Genomic DNA, 20276 nt, shown 5'->3' with positions numbered 1-20276 from the left:
CCCTGTAAAAGTTCTATGAAAAGAAAGCTACTTTTAGTTGATTTGAATAAGTAAAATGCAGACATTGCCTCCATTTGGAAATTTAATTTATCTTCCTGCAAAGATTGATTATTTAATAAAGTTATTTATTTTGATTCAGTAACCAGTCAAACTAAATCTAACACATACAGGACATATTCCCTTTGAAGAAAATCTCATTTGCAGATTTGTTTTATTCCAAATAAACTGACTTTCATCCCCTTGTCCTTGTTCTTGGTAATAAATTATGTTGTCTGCGCCACCTACTGGTGGACCCAGGCAAAGGCCCATTGTTGGGCTCCTGAGAAGATGCTGCCTCTAAAATGTTGCCCGAATTTTTAAAGAGCCTCCTGGAGAGATCAGCAAAGCGGCAGATACAAAAGTGAGACTCGAGGTCAAGTCACACGTAGTTAGTCTTTAGGCCACCACACAGGATTACACACATCTGCAGTGTCCTGATTTGTGAAAATAACACCCTGTCTTTATTTCAATCTGCTGATAAAAAAGGATAAATTAATACAAAATAGATTAATTTCATATATTCTAAGCAAGCATATTTTATTTTAGTTATGGCATTTAATAGCTTATGTATATTTAAGTTAAAACTAAAGTGGAAATTTATACATTTAATTAAAATTTGTACACATATTTTGTGGACATAATTTTCATGTTACCCCTTAATATAATGGGTTTTCAGTGCTTCCTCATGAGTAGTAGAAATTTTCATATGGACACTGAGAGAGCAATTTTCAGTATTTCTGATTCTTTAAAGGGTTAATATATTGATTAAACTTTATTTTGAATTACTTAATTTTTTTTGAGAGAAACAAATGGTTTCAGCTGCTTTTTATAAATTCCTATCACATCTGTATATGGAAGGAAAAATCTTAAATATAAAAGGTATACTTGATATACCCAAAATTAATTGGTAGTCTACTGATATGGACAGCATGTTTATAAGACAACTAGAGGCCCGGTGCATTAAATTTGTGCACTCAGCGGGGGGGGGGGGGGGGGGTCCCTCAGCCCGGCCTGCACCCTCTTGCAGTCTGGGAGCCCTTGGGGGATGTCTGACTGATGGCAGTCGGACATCCTTAGTGCTGCTGCGGAGGCAGGAGAGGCTCCTGCCACTGCTGCTGTGCTCACCAGCCATGAGCCCGGCTTCTGGCTGAGTGGCGCTCCCCCTGTGGGAGTACACTGACCACCAGGGGGCAGCTCCTGCATTGAGTGCCCCCTGGTGGTCAGTGTGCATTTATAGCAATGGGTCATTCCACTGTTAGGTCTATTTGCATATTAGCCTTTTATTATATAGGATTCTTGTAAGGTGGAAATAGGTATAAGTTAAGAAATATAGTATGTCTTCCAAAGCATGTATTGCTTTCAACTCAATCTTCCCAGTATTGTAAGTGGAGTGATTTCATGCCTTAGTAAGTACACAATGTGTGATTGCTCATGTTTAATTTGAGGTGATGATGTCACAGAAGAAAGACAGCCTTTCGGTGTGCACCTGCCTGTGTGTGTGTGTGTGTGTGTGTGTGTGTGTGTGTGTGTGTGTGTGTTATATTTGGAAAGTATCTTTGGAGAGCCTTCTCATGAGAAATTGTCCTCAAGCAATGGCATCCCACAGCCATGTCTGGGGACTCAGAGTGATGTTAAAACATAATGTCTCTAGAGTACAATCTTTAGACCTCTTGATCGTTATCACCAAAAACGTCTTTGACTTCAGAACATTCATTTGGTTCCTTCCCAGTTTGTAAGTTGGACCATTCCTCTCTCTGAGTTCAGAGGAAGTTGATTTGAAAGAAAGAAAGAAAGAGAGAGAGAGAGAGAGAGAGAGAGAGAGAGAGAGAGAGAGAGAGAGAAAGAAAAGAAAAGAAAAGGAAGGAAGGAAGAAAGGAAAAGAAAAGAAAAGATAGATACATGGAGATCAAAAGTATTAGTTTTATTAGTAATGAAGTCTGGGTTGGAAATGTACATCTGAAGCAATAATGAACTTGCTTCCACTTAATTCCCCAATTAAATCTACCTCTCAGGTGTAGGCAAAGCAGGAAGACTAAGTCTGCCCTTGCGAGTCTCACCACCATGTGGGAGCAAAGGATGTTTATTTCCCTGGGGCAGAAATCTATATATATAGAAGCCTAATATGCCAAGTGTTCGATGGACTGGTCGACCGTTTGGTCAACCGCTCCACCAGTCACTATGATGCGCACTGACCACCAGGGGACAGACGCTCCAACCAGTAGGTTAGCTTGCTGCTGAGGTCTGGCCGATCAGGACTGGGCGAGATGGGCCGGACACACCCTGGAGCCCTTCCGCGGTCCCTCACCGGCCTCTAAGATACTTCTTCTAATTAATTTCCTTTCAGTGTGCATGAATTCGTGCACTGGGCCTCTAGTAACTAAATAAGCATGGACCCAGAAGAGGTGGGAGAGCGTGTGAAGGCCTAACATTGTAAATTTAACCAGGCAGAAGGAGACCTTACCCATTAAGTCAGGAATAAAGTAAGTGTAGTATGTATGGATATACATTGGTAGGGAAGGTTGGAAGGTTGAAGTAACTAATGTTTGAGAACCTCATCACTCTGGTTGATCTTCTAAAATAATCCTGACAGGAATCAGCGAAGGAGGGTGTTCAGTGGCACAGGGGCCGGGCTGGTCGGGAGACCACAGCATGCAGTGTCCCCAGTCTGCCTGGCTGCGTGACTGATGCCAGCAGTAATGAGCAGCCTGGGCTCGGAGGCGCAGAAGAAGAGTAGTAACAATAGCTAACAGCTTATTGGATGCCCCCTGGGAGCCCAGTATCATCCAACTGCTTTACATGAATTGCCTCCCTTCATCCTCACCTACCACCCTACGAGTGGACTGTTCTTATCCCCAACGGATGGGAGAGGCACAAAGAGATGAAGTAAGGAGCCCACGGTCAATGTTAGTATCGATGGTCTAGTTCCAGAGCCCACCTTCACAGGGACTCCAGGATACTACCTTTTAACACGGTGGCATTTATTGAATACTAAGTTCATGTTAGGCACCATTCAAAATATTAAGTCTTTACCAGCCTGTTGAGGTCGTTTCATTATTTGAGAGGAGAAAACCATGGTGCAGTGAGGTTAAGCTATGCAGGTAAATGTCATAGCGGTAATAAGAGGTGGAGTGGGGGATTCAGATTTAATTCACTAACCACAAAGCTATATGCATAGTAGAATGGATTCCGGTTTGGGGTGTGGCCAGGTGGGTGTGGCAGGATGGTGGACGTTAGGGACTTGCGTAATTAAGATAATCAACCAAGTGACTCAGATAATAAAGGAAAAGTGATGGCAAAAAGGAGACAATAGATTAGGAAAATCTTGAGGGTTCAATCAGCTTGAGATCTTTGGGAAGGAACCTTATGGTTAGCAAGAATTAAGAATGAGAAAATGCGTGGACTAGAAGATTGTGGTAAGAGGGTAAGATGTCAGTGTTTAAGGTTATTGAATTATTAACAGAGCAGTTCTAGATGATGGGGGTATAGGGGGTGTGGCCAACATGGTGTAAAGGTGAAGGTCAGTGCAGATGGGGTCAGAGGACTGTGACTACACTATTGGGATGGGTTGCCCAATGGTACATGAAATCACCTAAAATTATCCCAGAACATACAGTTGAAAGGAAGACTAGGTCAAGTGCCAGAGGTTGACAGGAATATGGAGAAATGAACAGCAAGTCTGTGTGTGATCGCCGTGAAGAGGGACGACAGCTGAGATGTTCAGATGGCAAGAAGGCAGAAGGGTACTGGCTTGGAAGTGACATTGGGGCACTGAGATAACGCAAATCCATCCCTGGGCGTTGTGGTCCAGGGCATGCTAACCCCTTGCTCAGTAAGGCTACAAGGGAAGTGGCGTTCCAGAAGAGAAGGGAGCTTCAATTATAATAATAAAATAATAGAGAGTGTGTTTATCGAAAAGTTTCGGGGGGGGGGGGCATCGGGAAGTTGTTGGGCATGGATGAGAGACAGGTTACACGGGCAAGATTGAAAAGATTGCTGACAAGGGCATCAGAAGTGTTGGGGAAGTAAGTGGGGGATGAGGATGAGAACCAAAGAATGTAAGGGAGAGTGTGACTAATTGGTTACCAAGTTAATTGGGCATGAGCAGTCTGACCAAGAAGCAAACAGATAAGTACTTGCTCTACCCAACTAGCTCCTATTGCTGAGAAATGTAAGTAGCTGTGCCTATTCCTTATTTCAATGATCGTAGTGATGATTTAATAGACCTAAAATGAATTCTGGATTTAAAAGTACAAGGGAAGCACTATTTCCTCAGATTTTGAAACATGAAAAAAATAATTAAAAACTTGTGAAACAACCCAATAGTTCCCCCCCAAAAGCCCGAAATCAAACTATGATTCATTTTAGACCAAATCAGCTTTTTTATCAAAATACTAAAGGCCCAATGCACGAAATTCATGCACTCGGGGGCAGGGGTTCCCTCAGCCTGGCCTGCGCCCCCTTGCAGTTTGGAAGCCCTCGGGGGATGTCCGACTGACGGCTTAGGCTCCCCCCCCCCCATCACAGGGATGAGAGCAAAGTGCAAAAATCCTAGTCACTCAGCTCAGTTGTCCCCAAGTGGCAGGTGTAATCTGTACCTAATAGGTACTAATCAATAATTTCCAATCAATAAGAAGCCACAGGTTTACAGCACAAAGATGGTGAGAGCCCAGCCATTGGAAAGTCACGTGGTCTTTATTCCCGGACCTGAGACTGGCCAGCCCACGAGGCAGGCAGTCCTGCGCTTTGACACCACCTAATGGTTTCTTCCTGTTCCCTTAAAAAAAAAAATCCTTCTTCAAAGGCACATGGGAAATCAGCTTCTTGCAGAGCCCGTGTAACCCTGGGACTAGACTGTGACAAATGCCCCCTTCTGTTGCTACATTTTCTTCCACTAAAGAAAATTTCCATCCAGTGGCCTGTTTCTGTGATGCTAAGCACATCTCTTTCCGCCATGAATTGTCCTGGAAATCACCTTTTTAACCCTACGCTGAAATCGTTTTCCAATCCAACACCTGTGGAAGGGACCAGGCAAGAGAAAGAGCCGGGTTCCCAGGGGAGGAAAAGGCATCGAGTGGAAGGCTTTTTCAGGGGAGGTCGGTCATAAACATACTTCACTGTTTTTCTTCTCTTTTCCTGAGAGCACAAGGGCTTCATTCGTATGCAATAAGTCTTTATTTTGGAGTGAGTGGAAATGGTGTAGAGAGTAGTCACAACACGGAGTTCTTAGGTCACTGGGGATAGAATTGGAGCTCCCTCTGACTGCCCTACTGGAAGTACCCTCTCCCCAGGTCGCCCAGGAATCTCCTGGTTAGAATCCACGGGGCCTCGGGGAGGATTGGCACCTGGTTCATCACTCCTGTGGTCAGACCCCCCGTGGCCTTGGTGACGCTCTGCTGGGCGTTGTCTTCTCCTCTGGTCCTTTCTTCTCATTCTCCTTCAGTAACTTGTGTGAATCTTGTTCACTCTGATTCCACGTGGGGCTACTTACACTGAGTGGCCAGATTATTATGATCTCTGAATGCATAATAATCTGGCCACTCAGTATATATTAGAGGCCCAGTGCATGAATTCGTGCATGGGTGGGGTCCGGCCAGCCTGGCCAGGGGGAGGGGACATAGGCGGTTGGCTGGCCTGCCTCCTGGTCGAACTCCTGGTCAAGGGGACAATTTGCATATTAGCCTTTTATTATATAGGATATACACTGAGTGGCCAGATTATTATGCGTTCAGAGATCATAATAATCTGGCCACTTAATGTACAGTCTATCACATCAGTTACTTAAAGCTTTCTGTTTCTTTGCTCATCTCCTCGATGTTTTCTGGGAAGGTCTTCCTCCACCTCACACACCAGACAGATCCCTTCTCTGCCTTCTGACGCTGCCGAGCACCAGGCGGCGGACCTGCTCGGACCGTCTGTTGTCAGTGCGGGGATGTGTCAGTGCGGGGATGTGTCTTCCGTGGTTGGGACTATCTGTGCACTAGTGAGGCTGTGCGTCACATGGACACGCACTAAGCCAAGGCAGATCTGGGAGGTTGTCAGGTAGCAGACAGAGCCTGGGGTCAGTGCAGCCGCGCTGGGGCCGGGGGACAGGCCTGGAGAAGCTTATGTAAGCAAGAAAACAATCGCAAATCTTGGCGGTATAGGGAAGCTTCTGAGCACGGATGGGAGACGGGTTACACAGGCAGGATGGAAAGGATTGTAAACATCAACAACCTTCCTGGCCAGCGTGGCTCAGTGGTTGAGTGTCCACCCATGAACCCAGAGGTCATGGTTGGATTCCAGGTCAGGACACATGCCTATGTTTTGAGCGCCATCCCTTTAGGGGGCGTGAAGGAGGCAGCCGATCATGATTCTCTCTCATCCTTGATGCTTCTATATCTCTCTCCCTATCCCTTCCTCTCTGAAATCAATAAAAAAATATTTTTAAAAAGAAGAAAGAAAACAAGGGACTTCTGTCCAGTTCTTGGAGGGAATCACGGATGCAGTGACCGGCATCTGCAGATACAGAGGCCACGGGACTGATCCGCGGGGAAGGTTCCCCAGAGAGTCTCCTGGGCAGTGTTTCTGAGAAACCCCTTCCCCATGCAGATATGGCTGAAGGGAAATCCTGCGTGAAAATTAAAAAGAGAGAGAGAGCCATTCTTTCCGTCCCCAGGTTTGAGAGTCCTCAGGAACTGCCGGGTCCTGGAAGCCTGAAACCAGCCCCACGCCCCTTCCCCCTCACGCTCAGGGAGTTGCCATGTCACGTCTGCCACGAGGACAGACCCTGCTGCTGCGGAGGTCACCTGTCACCTCCTAATTACCATCCTGCGCTGCCTTGGAGGTCCCCACGCTGCCCCACCGCTCTCCGGCCCCCGACACCGCTGACCTCCCCCGTGAAGCCGTCTTCTCCGGGGCCTGCGGCTCCTCCCTCCTGTTTGCTTTTGGAGTGCCCTTCAGGGGTCCTCTGCCCCCACTTATTTCTACACAGGCACGCCTCGCTTTTGTTGCCTTTCGTGGACACTGCATTTTCTTTCTTCCTTTCTTTTTATATATTTTAAATATATTTTTAATGATTTCAGAGAGGAAGGGAAAGGGAGAGAGAAATAGAAACATCAAGGATGAGAGAGAATCATGGATCAGCTGCCTCCTGCATGCCCCCGTACTGGGGATGGAGCCCACAACCCGGGCATGTGCCCTTGACCAGAATTGAACCTGGGACCTTTCAGTCCACAGGCCGACACTCTATCCACTGAGCAAAACAGGCTGGGGCAAGGTTACAACCATGATGAGAGGACACTTACAGCCAGCGGGTTATGTTACTGTTGGTCACAGAATCATTCTCCTTACCCTCTCCCTCCCCCCCCCAACCCTAGAGAAGGGCATGACGGGCTGATGGCTCTGTATTCATCCCTGTACACGCCTTAGACCCGGCAAAGCCTTTCTAAGTTAGTAGACGCTCAATATTATTGCCTTGAGTTAGTTACATAGAAAATGGTATCTTATTTAAATTTTAATTGGCATTTTGTAAGAATATGTTAATATCTGATAATAATGGTAAAGATATCAACATGATTTCTAAAAATCACGTATTAACCTAAAGAGGCCAGGTACATCTGGCATCTGCATATAACGTGACCCCTCTAGAATTTGACCCTAACCACTTAAAAATTATATATATATATTTTAAAAAAAAAAAAACAACCTGTGTTATTATTGATTAAGAAATCAATTGTTGCCGAAACTGGTTTGGCTCAGTGCATAGAGCGTCGGCCTGCGGACTGAAGGGTCCCAGGTTCGATTCCGGTCAAGGGCATGTACCTTGGTTGCGGGCACATCCCCAGTGGGGGGTGTGCAGGAGGCAGCTGATGGATGATTCTCTCTCATCGATGTTTCTAACTATCCCTCTCCCTTCCTCTCTGTAAAAAATCAATAAAATATATTTTTAAAAAAGAAATCAGTTGTTTTCCCATTGATTTTTAAGAGAGAGTGGAAGGGCGGGGGACAGACAGAGAGAGAGAAACATGGATGTGAGAGAGACTCATCGATTGGTTGCCTCCCACACCAAGGTACGTGCCCTGGTCCTGAATCAAACCCAGGACCCTTCAGTCCCCAGGCCGATGCTCTATCCACTGAGCCAAACCGGCTAGGGCAAAAATTATATTATTTAATTGAAGCAAAAGAAAGGGAATAAGCATTTGTAGCCAGTCCTAGTTCTTTAATTTTAATTCTTGTTTTACACAGGTAAGGTGCATACCATGTACACTCCTGTGACTCCCTAACGTTTCCCCGAAACCCCCATCCCTCCTGGGGAGCTGTGTCTGAGGGTTAGCGGGACTGTTGTCTGAAATGCAGGTGGAAGCAAGACGGGCTCCGGCTGAGAAATGACCATGTTCCCTCTTAGTGCTCAGCAAGAGTAATTGAATGGAGAATATCTTACTAAACGCCGGGCTGTGGCAGTGTATTAACACTCCGACTGTCTCCTAACTGCAGGGCAATTATTTGCTGAGTGGGGTTTTTATAAATCCCCTGGCACTCCTGTGCCCTGGTAATTATGATGAAGTGCACTGGTCAGCGTCCACTCAGCAGGCCCTGCCCCGCACATATTTCATTCACACTCGCTGGCCCACTGTTCCTCTCCCCGTTAGCAGAGATCTGTACTCCTCTTCTGTGCTCGCTCAGTGTCTTATTTCCTCAACACATTTTTTTAAAAATTGATTTCAGAGAAAGGAAAGGAGAGGGGGAGAGATAGAAACATCAATGATGAGAGAGGATCATGGATTGGCTGCCTTCTGCATCCTTCACCCCTCACTGGGGATTGAACCCACAACCCCGGGCATGTGCCCTGACCCGGAATCGAACCGTGACTTCCAGGTTCATAAGTCAAAGCTCCACCACTGAGCCACACCGGCCAGGCTCCATGCATTTTTTTTTTTTAATGAAAACTTAGAACCCAAATGTAGTTTAGATAGCCCTCCTGTTAAACTGCCTCTCTCTCGCAGTATTCACAAATTCTGAATTGTGGCGCGAGCAAATACTTTCTAATTGGGTTCCATTTTTGTGACCATCGGTGACTCCTCTGTGCTGTGCTCCTGCCGTCTGCAGAAGTAAAAGTCGGATGCTCCCGGAATAAGCAGTGACTTTGAAATCAGGAGGCATTGGGATTTCTCCGACGGCGACACATGAAACGGAAGCCCTCATAAATGTGCTTTGGGAGTTTGAGGTTCCCACAGCCCTATTTCAAGTTCTTTTTTATTTTACAGAAACTTGTGTTAAGAGGAAGCCTCAATAACAAAAAGAAGGCGGGAAATTAGACCTAGCTTCCCCCAGGCAATTACAAAATAAAGGTCAGCCTTTGGAAGGAAAATGATCGGAAAGACATTCTCTGTGAAATAAAAAAAATAAAAAATAAAAAAAAAAACAGTAGATGCTCCACATATAAAAAGGATGTCCATTCGTTTTCAAATCAATTGCGTTTTGTGTTTGGTTTTTTAAGTACGTTCCCATGTAATACTCAAGTAGAAGCATAAAATCCGGAAAGAAAAGAGCCAACTGATAGATTGTTAGAAATACGGAATGGTCCAAAATATGAATGTAACGCTAAGGGTGACTGGGTAACAAATGGCACGTATGCTCGCTGCTGGGCCCGGCATAATTAATATTGTGGTTCATGCTTAAGTCCCCATGATGGAGGGTCTGAAGGGAGGAATTCAAGAAAAATATATATCTATTATATAACTCATTGCCTTTTTTCCCCCCCTCTCCCTTTTGACGAGTCAGAATCACAGCCTTTAAAAAAAAAAACAGCGCTTTCACAGCTCATTTGCCGTCCTCACCGCTGGGCCCCCCCCAAGCCGGCAGCCAGGCCTGATTCAGGGAGGTCAGTAGGAGGCTGTTAGCTGAGTCCTCTCCTGAGAACCCCTGGGTCTTATTGAGTTGAATGTTAGCATGACAGTACTGCAAATAACTCAGTTGTAGGCTGCTTTTTAAAAAAAAACACCACACAGTTAGCAAAGATTTCCCCATAGTGCTGGTCACTCCAGAAAATGATTGCCGAGAATGAAGTCCCACAAGCGAGCTTGGCAGCCGCCCTTCCACGCGGTGAAAAATGTGGAGGCTGAGAAATAGGTCCTAGTCCCTGAGGATGAACTTGGTCTTTGGTGGCTCCTAGGAATATTTTTAGAAACCCACAGCAAGCCGTTTAGTCACAGGTGGCTTCCACATGATGAACTAACTAGAGCAACTGGGACAAGAGTAAGTTCACGTCTTTTTATTTACTGCAAGAAGAATAATTAAATGGGTCCTTTCTCAACCTAACCAAGTAGGGTATTTGCTGTGGGGATTGTGGGAGGGCCAGACTGTGTTCATTGACATTTTTAGCATTAACTGAGTTTCTAAAATAAAGCATTAACTTAATTTCTATTTCTAAATGGGTCCTTTCTCAACCTAACCAAGTAGGGTATTTGCTGTGGGGATTGTGGGAGGGCCAGACTGTGTTCATTGACATTTTTAGCATTAACTGAGTTTCTAAAATAAAGCATTAACTTAATTTCTAAAATATCAACTTAATTTCTAGAATGGATCCTTTCTCAGCCTAACCAAGTAGGGTATTTGCTGGAGGGATTTGTAGGAGGGCCGGACTGTGTCCATTGATGGCTTTTGCAAATGCATTAACTTAATTTCTAAAATATCGACAGCCGGAAGATTTTAAATGAGACATTTTCAATTCAATTAAACTGTATTTTCTATCTATATTTGATTTAAATTGCAAGGAGAACCCACAGGAGGAGGGCTCCATGGAGGTTGCAGAGTACCATTTCAGGAAGCTATCAGGCCTGCGGTCCCATTTGCATTTCCCATCGAGCCCCTGTGTACATGTGCATGCAAATTTGGGGGGATCAGAGATTTCTAATGGGGGTGACGTGAATAGCCAGCGGCAGTTACCCAGGTAGACAGACATTGTAAAGCATAAATTATAATCTAGTTAAACTGCATGTATTTTACTATTTTAATCTGGAAATGATATGCTACCAGACTTCCTTTAATTAGATTATCACTGAACAGAATGGCATTTTCTTATATCTCTGTCCTAGACTTATGTAGGTTTAATTATATTGTATGTCAGAATAGTCTTCTTAATGTAATACTTACTGTTTTTTCTCATTACAATTGATACATTCTCATCGTAGAAAATCACCCTGAAAAGATGTTAAAAATTACCATCCACTTAAAAGGTACTGTCCACTGAAAGCTATTTGTAATATATATGTATACATAATTTCTTTTATTAAGATCATTTCACTATCTGTTTACGTATCCACCTTGTTCTATAATCAGTGTTATAGGAAGCGAATGTTAACTGACATTATAAATGGTGTATACAATGGCCTGTAACATTTTCAACACTGTTCTTTCTTATATAAATAAATTATATGGGGGGTTGCAAAGAAGAGCTAGTTCAACACATTTTTAAAATATTTAAATACATTTACATTAGGCTGGTTTTATCTGATAAGATTCAGTCCCGGATTATAACATAGGAAAAGCTGCGTGGGAGGTGATTGGGGTTAGTTCTAATTTCTAAATCGCAATGTGCTCGACGACTAATTGAAACTGACATCTCAAGAAAGAGGAGAAGGGTATAATCTATAACAGGGGTCCTCAAACTTTTAAAACGGGGGGCCAGTTCACTGTCCCTCAGACCGTTGGAGGGCCGGACTATAGTTTTTAAAAAAACTATGAACAAATTCCTATGCACACTGCACATATCTTATTTTGAAGTAAAAAAACAAAACGGCAAAAACACCCGCATGTGGCCTACAGGCCGTAGTTTGAGGACGCCTGATCTATAACTTCTTAGAAAGAAGTTGATAGGATTTTGAAATAAACCTCAAATATTTTACGAAGAATGGGGCTTTGGAAAACAGTAGTGAAACAGAGGCCTCGTGGGCATGTCTGAATGATGCATTGTTATTCCAGAAAAGCATCTAGCCTCATCTTAAAATATATTTTTATCAATTTCAGAGAGGAAGGAAGAGGGAGAGAGAGATAGAAACATCAATGATGAGAGAGAATCATGGATCAGCTGCCTCCTGCACACCCCCTACTGAGGGTGGAGCCCGCAGTCCTGGCATGTGCTCTGACGGGGAATCGGAATCAAACCGTGACCTCCTGGTTCATAGGTCGATGCTCAATCACTGAGCCACGCCAGCTGGAGTAGCCTCATTTTTAGTGTCTACTATGTGACAAGCACTCTGCTAGGCTCTGGGGATGCAAAAATACCCAACACAGAGTCCCAGCACTCCAGCTGCTGGCCTGGGGAAACAGACACACAGAAAGATAACCGTGGGACCGGACACGGAATCCAGCCGGAGCCAGTGGTATTGGACGCAGGTTAACACTGAATTGAGTGTTGGGCTGGAAGTAGAACATTTTCAAGGATAGGTATTCAAAGGCAACTAGCCTAACTAATCCTAATACTTTGGAACTGCTGATTCCATGAGGGAGATACAGCAACCAGAAATATTTATGGATATGATAGAAAAGCACATTTTCGGGGAAAAGAGAGAGAGGTTCAATGGATCCATGTTTTTACATTAGTCTAGAGTGTGCACAGAGCCAACAAGCCAATCATACTGTCCTCTAAAGTATGACTTGTCCTTATGAATATGCATGTGTGTATATGAAAAGGTATCAAAGTACGGTTCTGTACTCAAACACCATTGAATTTTCAGAAAAATGGACATCTGCTAAACTGGAATTGAACATTTGTCATCCATACATCTGCTGACCCTCTGTTGCATAGCAGGTGCTGTGCTAAGTAAGCCCTGACTATTTTGACGCAGTGTGACAAGGTCATTGATGAATAGCAAGGGTACTGTGACATTACGGAAGTAGAGCTCTGAACCACATGAATTCAAAATACAGGATGTTATTTTGAATATATTATATACATATGCATATGTACATCCACTTTGATTATTATTTTACCCACTTTGATTATATATATATAATGTATCCACTCATATATATAAAATAATAATCACAGTGGATATATATATATATATATATATATATATATAGAGAGCACTTGGATTATTATTTTAAAAAACTTAAAATAACTGCCATTATGTAATGAATCATCATTCAAACAATCAAATGTTTATTGAGTACATATTTTGTTATTATTATTTTTGTTGTTGTTAATCCTCGCCCAAGGATATTTTTTCCACTAATTTTTAAGGAGAGTGGAAGAGAGAGGGAAAGACAGAGAGAAACACTGATGTGAGAGAAACACATCGATTGGTTGCCTCCTGCACGAGTCCTGACCAGGGCCCAGGCTGGGGAGGAGCCCGAAACCAAGGTACATGCCCTTGACTGGAATTGAACCTGGGACCCTTTGGTCCGCAGGCCGACGCTCCACCCACTGAGCCAAACCAGTTAGGCTTGAGTACATACTCTGTACCTGAAACTGGCTCAAGCCTTGTGTATTTGGTTTGTCTGAGTGAATGTGTAACTAGTAGATTTGGTTCCATATACACTCATAGTTAGTTAATGGTTAGAATACAAAAAGAATGACTTAAGGTTCTTCTGTTATTTTTTTTCCCCATAAATACAATGATATAAAATGTACCTTGTGTGGCAGGCAGGAACCATAGCTCAGTTGTTTTTAGCATATTTTGTCTTCAACCACGCACGATTCTGAAACGGCTGGTCTGGCATGGAGACGGAGCATGGGGCTTTTCTGATCTTCCCTGGTAAAATCTGAAATTCGCCTCCAGAAGGCATTTCACATAGTCCTTACATATAGGAAAAATGTGACCGTGCAACCTGATCTTCCTTTTACTTGCTTGAAAATTAAAGACCCAAGTCAAACTTCTGTCTGCTTCAGATCCCGGGTGTATACAACTCGCCCTTCAGAAAGGATCCCGACCCATGGGAACTGCGGCTACAGAAGGCAAAGCCTCTAACGCCTCCAAGACCCAAAGCCAAGCGGAAGCGGATCCACAGCCTGGACAGCTGGCTGGCCTGCACCAGCACCCGCTCCTTCCCTCGCTCCCACATCCTGCCGCCCATCGACAGGAAGCAGTGCCAGGTACTCTTGGGCCCCACGTGAGAATTCCTCCCACCATCGTGTGCTTTGCTGGCTTGTTAAAAAGTGACTGTTTTGTCTTTGTGATCATAAAAAGGAATTTTTTTAAATAGGATCTAATGTTAAGTAAGAAATCTAAACTATGTTTAAAACATACACCAAGGAAGCAATCAAATATTTCTTTGGTATTGAACTATGTAATGTTTTGAATGAGAAGTTAACACATAGGATTTTGGGTTAAGATCTAGACTTTTGTGTGAAAATACTGGTTTTTTGCTTTGTAAAAAGTATTTTTTTCTTTATTGATTACAGAGAGGAAGGGAGAAGGAGAGAGAAACATCAATGATAAGAATCATTGATCGGCTGTCTCTTGCACGCCCCTACTGGGAACTGAGCCAGCAACCCGGGCATGTGCCCTGACTGGGAATCGAACTGTGACCTCCTGGTTTATAGGTAGATGCCCAACCACTGAGCACGCCAGCCAGACTGAAAATATTGTTATAAACAGTACTCATTATAACCTGTTATGCTAGAAAGATTGTATGTGTTATCAAATATATTTAATGTAGCCGAAACCTGTTTGGCTCAGTGGATAGAGCGTTGACCTGCGGACTCAAGGGTCCCAGGTTCGATTCCGGTCAAGGGCATGTACCTTGGTTGCGGGCACATCCCCAGTAGGGGGTGTGCAAGAGGCAGCTGATCGATGTTTCTCTCTCATTGATGTTTCTAACTCTCTATCCCTCTCTCTTCCTCTCTGTAAAAAATCAATAAAAAATATATATATACAAATATATTTAATGTAACCTGTCATCTGATGACCCATATCTTTACATACAACTGTAAACATAATTTAGATATACTTTCAAGAGTACTAGTATATAAGTTGGGGAATGAGAGAGGGCCCGAAACAGTGCAAGACTCCAGTAGAAATAAACAGACCACCTTCACTCTGGACTGGGATAGAGATAAAGCGTGGAGTGAGGTGTGTTGGGTGACAGTCCTGAAAGTCCCAGAGAGCAGTCGTTCTGTCATCCCCGCCAACACTTAAACTGGGAATACAACCGCCACCAGGTAGCATCAACCCAGAACTGGATTGATTTTGGTTCACACGCCAAGCTCCCAGAGCTCCTGCCTATGGGTTCTATGCACAGGCGTGCCTCTGTTTCCCTCTCTCTGTATAAAAAATTACTCCAGCCCGGCTGGTGTGGCTCAGTGGTTGAGCATCGACCTATGAATCAGGAGGTCATGGTTCAATTCCCAGTCAGGGCACATGCCTGGGTTGTGGGCTCCATCCCCAGTAGGGGGCGTGCAGGAGGCAGCCGATCAATGATTCTGTCTCATCATTGATGTTTCTCTCTCTCTCTCTCTCTCTCTCTCCCTCACCCTTCCTCTCTGAAATTAATAAAAAATATATTAAAAAGTATATATACATAAATATATAGTAAATGAAATATATAAAGATACATAAATATATTAGTAATTATATATAATAAATTAAAGTTCATAATAAAAGATATATGTCAACATATATATCAAATGGGGATGTGTATATATATGTATATATATTAATAGTGAACTTGGAATCATGTTACTGTATCTTTAAAAAATAAAGTTCCAATAAAAATTCATTAACTCCTTTCCAATATAGCAATCCTCCTGTCCAGCTGTGAAAAGTACTAGATGATACTTATTTGCCATTTGTGTTATTTACGGTCCATGACTTTTATGGTAACTGGTTCCTATTATTGGTTTCTATTAATGTAAAACATAAGTGAACAGAAATGAGGCGTGAATCATTTCTTTTTATTAGCCCACTGTCTTCCCTCAGCGCTGGCAGAAACTCCAGCTGTGGCCTGTTAGGGATAACCTAGTTAAGGGAGGATAAGGAATAGGACTAGAAATCTTGGTCCCTTTTCCATCACCTCTCTCCTGCACAATGGTGGCAGAAAGAGAACACTATATGTACTTAATGGCACAGCAAAATCTCAAGCCACCTCTGACTTGTATTGTGCATCATGTGATGCTAATTCGTCAGACAACCAGTGGATTCCCATAACTGGTATATAAGTAACTACTAATTTAAAGGCAGGACATGTGGTGAATCACTTTTCCCAGTTGTGGCTTCTGGACTTGGCTGTGCATGTGTGCGATTGCATGGCTGCTATTGTATCAAAGAATTTTAAATAAAGAACACAAGAAAGAATAAAATAGAAGATTTGACATTCACCTAAAAGCCTTATTTTAGTGAAAAAACACTTGTATCCTTTTTCTATTGATAGCCGTGTTCTTTGAAAGCTAAGCTCAGAATTGTTTCTACTATTTTTACTCAAAAAGGGAGAGGATTCTTTGCAAATTATGTTCAAAGAAACATGTTTTTAAAAATCTGAAAGTAGAGCAACTATAACTATAGACTTACCAGTTTTAGCATAAAAACTCTTTTGATGTGCAGAAAATTAATGTAACACATTTTTAGTATCATCACTTGTACTAGTGTGGGCATTTCTTGAAGATGCAATATTGTGTCATGTATTTTCTAATTCAGAGAAGAACGAGTTGTAATTTAGGCCCGGCCGGTGTGGCTCAGTGGTTGAGCGTCGACCGATGAACCAGGAGATCTCGGTTTGATTCCCGGTCAGGGCACATGCCCGGGTTGTGGGCTCGGCCCCCAGTGTGGGGCATACGGGAGGCAGCCAATCAATGATTCTCTGTCATCATTGATATTTCTATCTTTCTCTCCCTTCCTCTCTGAAATCAATAAAAATATATTTTAAAAAAATTAGTTTAGTAAACTTGCTGTGCTTTGTAGGCATTCAGTAGCCTTGATCATCAATAACGCGGTAAAGGAATCCTTCGTAATGAAACATCCTGTCTTGCCAGGGCCCCTTCCGTGACATCAGTGAAGTATTGAAGCAACGCTACAAGCCTTTGGAGCCAACATTGCGGGTGGCGGAACCCATCAATACGTTAAAAGAGGCCAGAAGTGAGTTCAGAAGATGCGACTCGGCAAGAAATGTTCATGAGAACATGTGAGTCCTTAGCTTAAAAAAAGCAGCTGTCCCGTGTGTGGGGCCTTACGTTATCTGCCATTTTCCATTTCTGAGATTGCAGAGAATCTTTTATCTGTGGGAAAAGGTCAGGTCCCCATGACCTCTCCGAAAGCAACCATTTTCCACGACGTGCAAATGTTTTAGATCAATAGGACAGTATTGATGAGGATATCGATTGCATATGTGTAGTCAATAGTCGAATTGGATCAGGGGCCCACCCTCCTCTCATCTCAACTTATTATTTCTGCAGTGACCATATTGCCAATGAGGTCACAGTCTTCAACATGTTCTTCAAGATAAGCAGAGGAAGAGGGGATGGTACTGTTTGACAGAGTGTGGATTGCAGAGGATTTCGTGGAGAAGTCACTTCAAAGCTTTATTTGTTCGTTCTTGATCCTAAAGAAGCTGATCCCACTTTCTCTTGTCTCTTGAAGAAATGGTTTTCTTCATCCCTAGGTCAGTGTTTATGAAGCCAGGATATTATGTCAGCAATTTGTAAATAACTGGCAAGTAATTTTGTATGAGAAGCTCTGGCATTTATTAAATAAGTTTTTATTTATTTCTGAGAGAGGAAAGGAGAGGGAGAAAGAGATAGAAACATCAGTGATGAGAGAGAGTCTTTGATCAGCTGACTCTTGCATGCCCCCTTCTGGGGATCGAGCCCACAATACAAACATGTGAATGGAACCGTGACCTCCTGGTTCATGGGTTGACGCTCAACCACTGAGCCACAGTGGCGGGGCAACTCTGGCATTTATTGATCCAGCAACTGTGTGCATGTCAGAAATAGCCCTAGGCTCTAGGGACATAGCACCAAGGAAAACAGCGGCTCTATTCTCATGGATATCTGTGCTTTTAGCTTGAACCGAACCAGGAAACCTAATGCAATTCTGAGCAAGCATTTTCATAGGAGAGCTCTGTAAATGGTCAAGTGTGTGTCAAAGACCATCAGTGCCATGACTTTTTTTTTTTTTTTTTTTTTTTTATGTAGAGTTTTCTCTGGTTTTGGACGATCTGGATTTTGGTAGAGAAAAGAAAAAGATAATAGCAGGTGGATCGTTTGAAAACTAAAAACACATGATGGCAGGAAAAGTTCACAGAACAACCAGAAGACCAGTTTGGCAGAAACTAATTTTTACATGAGAGGCAGCGGAAAGAAAATTTGGGCCAGGCTTCAGGCCGAGGACCTGAAGGTTTATCGGTAGATAATGGAGAATTACTTAAGGCTTTGAGTAAGAGGATGCTGTAAAAAGAATATGAATTTGTTGTGGGACAGATGTACTTAAGAAGAAATGCGCTGGAAGAAAGGAAACCCAATAGGAGAATATTGCAATAATTTTGGTGACAGGTAGTGGGATGGAACTAAGCTGATGGCAAGATTCAGTATTCCACTCTTGTTCTTTCTCTTTCCTTCTTTCCTTCCATAATCTCTCTGATCGCTTCTGTTGAAAAGACACCAACTACCAACTCTATACCAATGGTTTCCCCTCTCTAGAGCTCTAAGTTCTTACTGCCTTCTTCCTCCTCTTCTTCCTCCTCCTCTTCTTCCTCTTCTTTCTCTTTCTCTTCCTCCTCTTCTTCTTCCTCTTCTTCCTCCTCTTCTTCCTCCTCTTCTTCCTCTTCTTTCTCCTCCTCTGCCTCCTCTTTTTCCTCTTCTTCTTCCTCTTCCTCCTTCTCTTCCTCCTCCTCCTCCTCCTCCTCCTCCTCCTCCTCCTCCTCCTTCTCCTCCTCCTTCTCCCTCCTCCTCTTCCTCCTCTTCTTCTTCTTCTGCTTCTGCTTCTGCTTCTGCTTCTGTATATTTTCATTGATTTCAGAGAAGGAGAGAGAGAGACATCAATGATGAGAGAGAATCGTTGATTGGCTGCCTCCTGCACGCCCCCTACTGGGGATTGAGCATGCAACCCAGGCATGTGCCCTTAGCCAGAATGGAACCCAGGACCTTTCATTTTGCAGGCCGGCACTCTATCCATTAAGCCAAACCGGCCAGGGCCGGCTTCTTGTTTTAAGTGTGAATTGCAGGCCCAACACTCTACCCAGGGTAGGGACATGTGAGTTTCTCTGTTCTCCTTCTCCAGGGTCATATTGGTCCTCAGATTCTCCTTTCTGCCTTTTAAATATCTCTTCAATTCACAGTTGCAGCTTCTGCATGTGGCTATGCATTTGTGTGATTAACTGGTTGCTACGGAATCAAAGTTATTAAGCAAAATATTTAGAATTTCAATTAAAGAACACAATTTAAAATATAGCCCTTCTGGTCTCAAGTTTGATTCCTTCTGGTCAAGGGCACATACCTGAATTTCAGGTTCGATCCCCAACCCTAGTCTGAGGCAACCAATCAATGCGTTTCTCTCACATCAGAGTTTCTCTCTCTTTCTCCCTCTCCCTTCCATTCTCTCTAAAAATCAATGGAAAATTATCCTCGATTGAGGATTAACAGGAAAAAAAATTTTTTTTTAATGTAGTGTATAGAAACAAGACCTGGTTCTGTTTATTAACAAAGAATAGTGATAAGGAAGTTCAACACGCCTCAAAACTTTTTTTGACTTACGTGATTCTTCAAACACTTTAGCCCTCTGCAATCTACATGTTTTCCAAATGGTTATTGTATTATGGTAAATAGGCATTATCATATGTTTTCAGGGAGTGTTTCCTTAACATTTCAACTTTTATTTGTAACGCTCCCATTTATTTTAATTACTGGCACAGTGTGCAACATTTATTAATCAGCAGAGCCTTTTTAAGTTAAAATACTAGATTAGCTAACCCCATTAACACAGAACACTCCAAACAAGCGGTAATGGGAGAGGTAGTTAGTGTGCAAATCGTATCACCCACGCGGTGCTCGGGGCACCGTTAGCATGATTACCCTCTTTTGATCCAGACTTCTGCCTTTCCCAGCCAATTTCCAGCGGAAATTTGCAAAGGGCTGCCTTCATTTTTCCAGCTTAATTTTTGTCTAATGAAGTTCCGGTGCTTCAGAACACTGGGGATACAGATAATCAGCTTGTGTATCATTAAGAAGTTCTAGAATTTGTCTACAAAAGATCCCTTTATTAGCTGTGTGGTGATGATTGCTCTTTTGTTGTCCCTTGCTTCCTTGAAAATAGAATGTTTGTTTT

At 43.1% G+C, this 20276-nt stretch overlaps 1 protein-coding gene across 1 annotated transcript in view; it reads left to right on the top strand.

Moving 5' to 3' along the window:
• Positions 1 to 20276, top strand: part of SPATA17 (spermatogenesis associated 17) — a 62281-nt gene that overhangs the window by 21376 nt on the left and 20629 nt on the right. Inside the window, exons 7-8 of the mRNA XM_054712907.1 lie at positions 13910 to 14113; positions 16988 to 17136. Coding sequence (XP_054568882.1) covers positions 13910 to 14113; positions 16988 to 17136 — 353 coding nt within the window. The remainder of the gene's footprint in view (positions 1 to 13909; positions 14114 to 16987; positions 17137 to 20276) is intronic.

This window comes from Eptesicus fuscus, chromosome 24 (genome assembly GCF_027574615.1).
Source record: "Eptesicus fuscus isolate TK198812 chromosome 24, DD_ASM_mEF_20220401, whole genome shotgun sequence".
In the NCBI taxonomy this organism is placed as follows: Eukaryota; Metazoa; Chordata; class Mammalia; order Chiroptera; family Vespertilionidae; genus Eptesicus; species Eptesicus fuscus.
This window is presented reverse-complemented; position numbering and strand designations above follow the sequence as displayed.